This window comes from Vigna radiata, chromosome 8, assembly GCF_000741045.1.
Source record: "Vigna radiata var. radiata cultivar VC1973A chromosome 8, Vradiata_ver6, whole genome shotgun sequence".
Taxonomy (NCBI): Eukaryota; Viridiplantae; Streptophyta; class Magnoliopsida; order Fabales; family Fabaceae; genus Vigna; species Vigna radiata.
In genome coordinates this window covers 5,877,305-5,887,984 of record NC_028358.1, presented here as the reverse complement: position 1 = coordinate 5,887,984, position 10,680 = coordinate 5,877,305, and the positions used below count along the sequence as shown (strand labels likewise).

General features: G+C 34.6%; 1 protein-coding gene and 1 pseudogene across 1 annotated transcript; one reads left to right on the top strand and one right to left on the bottom strand.

The window, feature by feature from the left end:
• Positions 1 to 1,808: 1,808 nt before the first annotated feature.
• LOC106770135 lies at positions 1,809 to 2,561 on the top strand. Its single transcript, XM_014655959.1, has one exon. It carries the CDS (start codon positions 1,809 to 1,811, stop codon positions 2,559 to 2,561), a length of 753 nt encoding a protein of 250 aa, XP_014511445.1.
• Positions 2,562 to 4,503: 1,942 nt separating this feature from the next.
• On the bottom strand, positions 4,504 to 7,229 carry LOC111242262 (annotated as a pseudogene).
• Between the last annotated feature and the right edge of the window lie 3,451 nt (positions 7,230 to 10,680).

The following is a 10,680-nucleotide window of genomic DNA, read 5'->3' as shown; positions in this document are numbered from 1 at the left end:
GGTTCATTGATTCTAGGGATGGAAGATGATTCACATGTTGTCTTAGATCCTAGTTCTTAATGCGGGTTTTGCTTGTTAAATTTTCCAAGGGATTGGAGTTTGATAGGAAAACCTAGGCTCTTTCACCTAAGGGATTAGGGTTAGAGTGTTTTAGTGGATTGACTTTAGTAAATTGATGGAGAGGAGATGAAATTAGGTATACATAAGAGTGAATTGGTGAAAACTAACTTTAACATTGTCATTTCATACCATTTCTAGTCTTTTCCATTTCTAAGTGCCTTCAATACCAAAGTCCAACCTTGTAATTATCTGTGAATTTATCATTTTGCACATATTCTTAAATGATGAGTTGTTTTTGAGTCTAGATGAGTTGTTAATCGCACAACTCTCTAGTATTACGAGTCCCTTGGGAAAACGATACCTGGTCTTACCATGGTTTATTACTTGAAACGATTTGGTACACTTGCCAAAGTATCATCAGAAGATTTACTTTTTGATTCAGAAATTGAACGCACAGCTAGAAGCAACAGAAGTAGTGCAAGAAGAAGGAAGAGAGAAAGAAGAAAGGAACAAAGACGAATTGAACACGAAGAGGAGACATCAAAAATGGCAGAAGAACAACCTGTAAGAAGAAGTCTTCGAGATTATTCAATGCCAAATCCTAACAACCATCAAGGGAGCATCGTGAGACCCCCTATTAAAGCCAATAATTTTGAAATCAAGCCTGCCTTGTTACAAGTCATTCAACAGAATCAATTTGGAGGTGCAATTTCAGAAGATCCTAATTCTCACCTGGAGAATTTTCTGGCAATCTGTGATACCTTGAAGATTAATGGAGTTTCAGATGATGCAATTCGTTTGAGGCTTTTTCCCTTTTCTCTACGGGATAAAGCGAAAAACTGGCTTCAATCACAACCTCAAGGAAGTATTTCTACATGGGAGGAGATGGCTACAAAATTTGTAACAAAATACTTTCCTCCTTCCAAGTCAGCGAAAATGAGAAATGAGATCACTACCTTTGTGCACCAAGAAACTGAATCCTTATATGAGGCATGGGAAAGATACAAGGAGCTAATGAGGAAATGTCCACATCATGCTCTACTAGAATGATTGCTAGTGCAGATTTTCTATAATGGTCTTTCACCCTCTTTTAAGGCAATTTTAGATGCAGTAAGTGGAGGATCATTCAATCTGAAAACACCAAAGGAAGCTTTGGAGACTCTTGAATTAATGGCAAACAACACAGTGAATATGCAGTTTGACCGTCAAAATAGAAAAGCTGGAGTGTTGGAGGTTAATACTTTGGATGATATCTTAGCCCAAAACAAGTTGTTAACAGAACAGATCACGGATTTAACTCAGAAGCTGGGAAATATGCAAGCAAATAATGTGAATACAAGATCTCCAGGGTGTGATTTTTCTAGAGGAATGCATCAGAATGGTGAATGTCAAGCCACTCACCAAGAGCCACAAGTTAATGTAGTGGGACAACAACAAAATAAGTTTTCTACCAATCTTAATGCAAATTGGAGGAACCAACAAACTAGACCTTGGTCAACTTTCAAGACAACTCTCAGAGAGATCTCCTGGCACATTCCCTAGTGACACAATACCAAACCCAAGGGAACAATGCAAGGCAATTCAATTGAAGAGTGGAAGAGTGTTAAAGAATGAAAAAAGGAGTGAGATGGAGAGAGAGAAAAAGAAAAGAGTTGATGAAATAGTAGAAGAGAGTGTTGAAAAAGAAATTGAGAGAAAATGTGAGGAAAAGAAAGAGGGAGAAAAAAAATCAAGAGAGTGAGAAAAAGATGCATGAGTATGTCCCTACAATTCCATTCCCTCAAAGGTTGAAGAAGCAAGAACAAGCCAAGCAATTTGCAAGATTTCTTGATGTTTTTAAGAAGCTCCGCATTAATATTCCATTTGCTGAAGCATTGGAGCAAATGCCAAGTTATGCTAAATTCATGAAAGACTTGTTGTCAAAGAAAAGGAAGCTTCAAGAAGATGAAACAATTATGCTCACACAGGAGTGCAGTGCAATAATTCAACAAAAATTACCTCCCAAGTTGAAGGACCCAAGAAGCTTCGTCATTCCATGTGAGATTGGAAATATAACAGTCGGTAAAGCATTGTGTGATCTTGGAGCAAGTATCAATTTGATGCCTTTGTCAATTTTTAAAAGGCTGGGGATTGGAGAAGTAAAGCCCACTATGATAACTCTACAATTGGGAGACCGATCAATGACTTATCCATATGGAATTGTGGAAGATGTTTTAGTGAAGGTTGATAAATTTATTTTCCCAGCAGATTTCGTGGTTCTTGACATGGAAGAAGATGCTAAAGTCCCAATCATATTGGGAAGACCATTCTTAGCCACAGGAAGAGCATTGATAGATGTAGAACAAGGACAGTTGATGTTAAGAGTAGCAGATGAAAAAGTCACATTTTCTATGAATGAAGCAGTGAAGCACAAGCTTGACAAAGAAGACTGTTTCAGGGCAGTCATCATTTTTACATTTGCATGTTGCATTTCATGTTTAAATGGAAATGTATCATCTTAGCTCTAAGTTCTATGTTTTATACAATGACATTTTCTAAGCACACTGTGAGTACATATTTCTGATTGCTTGTTGAGAAACTTCACACACTACACAGTGAGACTTGACACTAACACTTAAGGAAGATAATTTTTGAGATGTACAAGTTAGAAAATGCTTTTTGTTAGGTTTCTATGGTGACACTCACTCCACTTGGTTACTGGAGAATTGTCTGTCAAAACAACATTACAAAAAAAAATAAAAAAATAAGAAAATAGTAATAAATATTGAGTGAATAAATTGACACCCCTTTGAGACTGTATGTTACTAGGGAAGAGACACTCCTTTGAGACTGAGTGTGGCAAGTAATTGAGTGGAAGATCCATGTTTAGTTGGCAGGTAAGTGTCTTCTAAGTGAGGAACCTAATAGAAAATTTTTCCTATTATCTGCCTTGATGTCTAGTGTCATACCTCAACTAAGTAATTGCACTTAGGGTCCCAATAAGTTAGTCGTCATGCTGAAAACATTGTGAAATGTGTGCTTGAGGAATATCATTGTTTGAACTGAACTTGAGATGAGAGGGTATCTTTCCATTTAGATTCATCCATCATTCTGTGTGCATAATCATTCTGTGTTAGTTGAATTCTCTTTGCTTGAGGACAAGCAAATGTCTAAGCTTGGGGTATTTTGATGTGTGAGTAAAATGTAATTGCATTCATATCTGAGTTTAGATCATTTGCATACATAATTGCATTGATTGAAGGATTTACTCATGCATTATCTCTGTTTCGAATCATACATTGGGATTTTGTGTTTTTCTTGTAGATTGATGATTCTAAGTGCCAAAATCACAATTTGGGAAGAATTGATGTCTAAGATGAAGAAATGAAACCAGAGAGTTCAACAACCTAGCTATGGACAATCTCACAACCTGTGGATTTTGCTCCAAAATGCAGACGCTAAACAGAGAGTTCAACAACTGAGTTGTGAAAGTTTTCACGACCCGTGGAGTTAGCTCGAGAAAATAGAAGACAAAACAGAGAGCTTCACAAGTGAGTTGTGGTCTTTACCACAACCAGTGGATCCACGTCAGGAATTGTAGAATTGAAGCAGAAAAGAGCACATGCAGATTGGGGATTTTTCCATGGGCTGTGAAATTTTCCAGGAGCAGTTACTAATCTCTTTTATGACTGATTTAAAGAGATTAAAGTTAAAGAGAAATTGAAGGAAGTTATTGAGTGAGAGTAACCACTCTCCTAAAAAGGAGGAATTAGTGGAAAAGAAGGGGGGAAGTTTTAAAAACGTGGAAAGGGAGATAAGAGAGGGACGTTCACGGACATTTGGGCGACTTCTTCTTCTTCTACTTCTGCTTTTTCTTACTTTGCTTTTGGAACTTCTTTTACATTATACAGAACTAATTTTCCATTTGTTAGAGGATTGATGTAGTGCTTTTGATTATACTTTTTGAACCTTTTCAATTGATGTTTGCTTAATTTTAATTATCCTTGTGTTCTATTTATGTTTTAATGTCTATTCTATGAGCAGTTTCACAATTGGGAGATTGGTAATTGCTTGCGTTTATAAATAGAACAGATTAGATGTTGTCACAATTGGGAAATTAGGCACAACTAGTTAGTTTGAAATTGAGATATAATTGTTCTTCATGATCTTATTGGATTTGTAACTGGCCTAAGGGATTGGGGGTGTAAATTCAATAGATAAGTTTGCCTATCTAAGGGATTAGGGGAAAACAAGCTCTTAATAAACTCAAGTGGATAATTATAATTTGCACATCGATTGAAAAGGAGAGGAGTTTATATGAAAAGGTACAAAATCAATTCTCTAACATTGTTTATATCATTTGAATCCAATCATTTGTTTATGTTCATCATTTTACTTGATATTTTTGTTGCTCAAAATTACATTCTTCTTCTTCTTTTTTTTTTTTTTTGAAAATAAAAGAGATTAAGGAGATTCAATTTCAGCAGCACACTTTGATGCCGTGAATGAGACACTGGTCCTATTTTTTTCAACATCTCCTCCTAAATACAACTTTAATCTTTGACCATTTACTTTGAAACTTCTCTCAGCATTAAGGTCAGAGATTTCAATTGTTCCAAAAGGAAAAACTTTTTGAACCACAAAAGGACCTGACCACCTAGACTTGAGTTTTCCAGGAAACAACTTAAGTCTGGAATTATACAATAGAACTTGCTGCCCTGGGGTAAACTCTCTCAGCACAATCATTTTATCATGCCATCTTTTGGTCCTCTCCTTATAAATCTGGGCATTTTCATAGGCTTGCAATCTGAATTCATCTAACTCATCCAATTGAAGCAGTCGTTTCTCACCTGCAGTCATCAAATCAAAATTTAGCAATTTAATGTCCCAAAATGCTTTATGCTCAAGTTCCACCGGCAAATGACAAGATTTGCCATACACCAACTGATATGGTGACATCCCAATTGGAGTTTTAAAAGTTGTTCGATAAGCCCAAAGTACATCATCTAATTTTCTCGACCAATCTTTTCTAGACGAGCTCACGACTTTTTCCAAAATTCTTTTTAACTCCTTATTGGAAATTTCAACTTGTCCACTGGTTTGGGAATGATAAGGGGTAGCTATCTTGTGTCTCACACCATATTTGCCCAAAAGTGATGCAAATTGCTTGTTATGGAAATGTAAGCCCCCATCACTAATGATTGCTCTCGGTACCCCAAATCTGGAAAAAGTTTGTTTCTTGATGAAGGAAACCACCACCTTAGCATCATTTGTTGGCAACGCAGCAGCCTCTACCCATTTAGATACATTATCCACAGCAACCAAAATGTATTGGTTTGAGAAAGATCATGGAAAGGGCCCCATAAAATCTATACCCCAAACATCAAAAATCTCTACTTCAAGTATGTTGTTCATGGGCATCTCATGTCTTTTGGAAATATTGCCAACTCTTTGGCATCTATCGCAGTGTTTCACAAAACTATGGGCATCTTTAAAAAGGGTAGGCCAATAAAACCCATGACAATGCCAAAGGATGTTCTCAAATTCATTTTCTGGAACACATCTTCTGATCATACCATCTCCGCATCTTTTGAACAACAAGGGATCATCCCAAAAATAGCACTTGGCATCATGTAGGAACTTTTTCTTTTGTTGGAAAGTGAGGTCATTTGGAATTATACCTCCTGCTTTAAAATTAGCAAAATCTGCAAACCATGGCAAGGAAGTAATGGCCATTAACTTCTCATCTGGAAACTCCTCTGCAATAGGCTTGATGTCCTAATTTCCTTCATCAAACTTCAATCTTGAAAGGTGATCTGCCACTAAGTTTTGCTTCCCCTGCTTATCTCGGATCTCCAAGTCAAACTCTTGTAATAAGAGAATCCAACGTATTAATCGTGGCTTGGCATCCTGCTTAACAAATAGATATCTCAAAGCAGCATGATCAGTGTAAACAATGACCTTTGACCCAACAAGATAGGATCGAAATTTATCAAATGCAAACACTACTGCAAGCAATTCTTTTTCAGTCGTGGCATAATTCTTTTGAGCTTCATTTAACACACAACTAGCATAATATATCACATGAAACACTTTTTCTTTTCTTTGTCCTAATACAGCGCCCACAGCATAATCACTCGCATCACACATCAATTCAAATGGTAAAGACCAATTAGGTGTTGTAATTATAGGAGCAGAAACAAGTTTTTCCTTTATGGTTAAAAATGCTTGCAAGCATGCATCATCAAACACAAAAGGGGTTTCTTTTTCAAGAAGATTAGTCATAGGCTTTACTATCTTAGAAAAGTCTTTGATAAACCGCCTATAAAAACCTGCATGACCTAAGAAACTTCTTACCCCTTTTACATTCACTGGAAGAGGTAATTGTTCTATTACTTCCACCTTTGCTTTATCAATCTCAATGCCTTTAGCAGAGATGTGATGACCAAGAACAATACCTTCTCTCACCATAAAATGACATTTTTCCCAATTTAGCACTAGATTAGTTTCTTGACATCTTTTTAACACTAAGGTTAAATTAGCTAAGCAAGAATCAAATGAAGAGCCAAATACAGAAAAGTCATCCATAAAGATCTCAATGCAATTTTCAATCAAATCAGAAAAGATGGAAAACATACACCTTTGAAATGTTGCAGGTGCATTGCAGAGACCGAAGGTCATCCTCCTATAGGCAAAGACTCCATAGGGACATGTAAATGCCGTCTTTTCTTGATCCTCAGGAGCTACTGCTATTTGGTTGTACCCAGAGTACCCATCTAGAAAGCAATAATATGCATGTCCTACCAATTTTTCCAGCATTTGATCTATGAATGGTAGTGGAAAATGGTCCTTTCTTGTGGCTTGATTCAGCCTTCGGTAATCTATGCACATTCGCTACCCTGTGACTTTTCTTGTAGGAATGAGCTCATTGTTTTCATTTGTCACCACCGTCATTCCTCCTTTCTTAGGTACAACATGAACAAGACTCGCCCACTCACTATCAGAAATTGGGTAGATAATTCCCGCATCTAACAGTTTAATTACTTCTTTCCTTACCACTTCCTTCATAGTCGGGTTGAGTCTTCTTTGTGGCTGACGCACAGGTTTGAAATCCTCTTCCAAATAAATTTTATGCATGCACACAGTAGGACTAATACCTTGGAAATCATCAATTTTCCACCCAAGGGCAGATTTATACTCCCTCAACACCCTTAAGAGTTTATCTTCTTCAGTACAAGAAAGTTCATTGCTCACAATTACTGGATTAAGCTTTTGCTCATCAAGGAACCTATATTTAAGGTGAGAAGGGAGTTGTTTCAATTCCAACTTGGACGTTTATACTCCTTCGCCTTCACTCTTGTGTAGATCTTCTATTCCTTTTCTATTTAATTTTAATCTCTTTAAATCAGTTATAAAAGAGATTCGCAACTGCTCCTGGAAAGTTGCACAGCCCATGGAAAAATCCCCAATCTGTATGTGCTCTCCTCTCTTTTCATTCTGCAATTCTGACGTAAATCCACAGGTTGTGGTAAAAACCACAGCTCACTTGTGAAGCTCTCTGTTTTGTCTTCTATTTTCTTGAGCTAACTCCACAGGTCGTGGGAACTTTCACAGCTCAGTTGTTGAGCTCTCTGTTTTGCATCTGCATTTTGGAGCAAAATCCACAGGTTGTGAGATTGTTCACAGCTCGGTTATTGAACTCTCTGTTTCATATTTGTATCTTGTACATCAATTCATCCCAAGTTGTGATTTTGACACTTAGATTTCACCAATCTACACAAAAAACACAAAATCCCAATGTATAATCCGAAACAGAGATAATGCATGACTAAATCCTTAAATCAATACAATTATGTATGCAAATGACCTAAACTAAGATATGAGTGCAATTACATTTTACTCACACATCAAAATACCCCAAGCTTAGACATTTGTTTGTCCTCAAGCAAAGAGAATTCAACTAACACAGAATGATTATGCACCCAGAATGATGGATGAATCTAAATGGAAACATGCCCTCTCATCTCAAGTTCAGTTCAAACAATGATATTCCTCAAACACACATTTCACAATGTTTTCATCATGACGACTAACTTATTTCATTTGTAATTATTGTTGCACGAAATAATATTAAAATTCACACGTACAACATCGTGTATGAAGTCTTCAAGAGATGAAAACTCTTTTTTTCTCCTTCCATTCACACAACCTTTTAACACTTATATGTATCTTAAATATAAACATACACGATATATTTTTGCCATTTATAACTTTTTAAAACAACATAAAATTCAATTATAATCCTAAATGAATTAATTTATTTCATATTTAACACATTAAAAAATAAAGTATAATAAATTATAAAATTAAGGAAAATATGATTTAATTTATAATCAAATCATATATTCAGAAAATTAATAATTTTTTTATACTTTATTTAAATTTAATTTAAATATATATTATGATTTATATGTATTTCTTTTACCTCAATTAATTTAAATTAAATGATATAAAATACGTGAGTAAAATTTTATATACTAAAATACTACATTATTTAATTTTTGTAAATTATATCCAACTAAAATTAATATAACCTAATTCAAAAATATATACGAATGGTTAAATTATATATAACTAATAAATAGTTATCACACAACTATTCATTGACACCATAAATATAACTAATAAATAATTACTACAGAAATCGATTTAGGTAATTAACACCACAAATATTTATTAACGCACAAATAATTATATAACTAATAAATATTTATTAACAATTAAGTAATAAATATTTATTATCAATAAAATTAAATTAGATAACAATTGTCGTACCATTATATTACCATGTCTCGTTGAAAAGTAATAAAAAACAAAACAAATCAACACCCACTATGAATCATCATTTCTTCGTCACAAACCACAAAGAACCACCGTACTGCACATCTTCCACCTAAAAAAAAAAAAGAAAAAAGAAAAAAAGAACACGTCAAATGTCACATAAACATCAAACACAACTAATACAATAGATTTCACCTACGTGTTATTAGACCATCGAATCAATTTCAATCTCATTTTATTCATCAAACGCCACAAAATTATTCTACAACAACAATAATCGATTCCATAATACCTAGCATACAAATAGAATCAATTCCACTTACATAATTTATAAGACCATGAAATTTATTCCATGTTATTTGATCTCCAAAACCACAAGCACATAATCGATTCCATAATCTTCCTCGACAACACATAATCAAGAACATTGTCTTCCTTGATATCACAAAATCGATTCCATTATCTATTTTAGTATTGAGAGTACGAAAAAACATTAAAGGGAAGGGGGAATTGAATGATGTTTTTCTAATCTTTTCGCAAAACAACGTCTACTATTTTATAAAGATTATCTTTTTTAGTATTGAGAGCACGAAAAACATTAAAGGGAAGGGGGAATTGAATGATGTTTTTCTAATCTTTTCGCAAAACAACGTTTACTATTTTATAAAGATAATGTTTGTAGATGAATTGAAAAACACTTAGATGCTGATTTTAATCAAGTGAATAAAATGGAAAACGTTTTATATAAGAAAATAACAAATCACATATTTTTATACTAGTTTACTCAATTCGAGCTACCGTTCTCATTTAGGAACTCTTAACGGATTCCACTAATATTTTCATATTACACTCTAGGATCTCATCGAGTATTTTCACCACTCATGGTTACAACGAGTATTATTACCACTCCTAGTTCTCTAGTCAACATGACTAGTCTGAGTTTTGCCTCTCTAAAGTCTACCCCTAGACAACTATCTAGACGTTCAACTCAACCTGAGCTGAACAACCAAGTTTTTGAGTTCTCTCCAGAACTTACAACAAATCTACATATGGATTTTTTCCAAGGTACAACATTTACTCTCAGCAAGAGGATATGTAATCTACTACAATACAATCTGTAACACTTGAAAGTGTATCTCTCTTTTACAAATATTTTTCTCTCAAAATATATTGAACTTTTAGACAATGTATTAACACTTGTAAGATTTTATCTCTTTTCGCATTACTAGTCTTCTTTTGTTATCTTTCTTATGCTTTTTCAACAACCTCTTCTCTTCAATTTTTCTTGTTTTTATAGGCTTTCTTAAGAGATAATGGTTGGATAGAAAAGTTGACTTCTTTAGCGTTGGTGGCTTTTTTATGTGAAGTTTGTCTTCGGTCTACTTTGTAGGGTCTAGAGGTTTTCATTATAGCCTTAAGAAAAATTTGAACTTGTATGATGTGATAAAGGAAACAATCCCAAAATGTTCTTCTATCACAATGTTCCTTTCTTGGATGTCGTGATTCTGGTCTTATCTTTCTACTTTATTAACCTGTACAAATATCAAGACACACAATATACAAGTATTGAAGCACCTTTTTTGTGCATGCATTAAATGTTTCGAACGTTTGCCAATTTTCATTTCAATAATAAATGCATCGTTTGATAAGATAAGTAGCATGTATCTTCATTATTAGCATGTGTGTTCATCATATGATAACCTACATGTATATTCATCAGACGGTATTTACACACACACACACACACACAAACACACACACACACACACACACACACACACAAACACACACACACACACA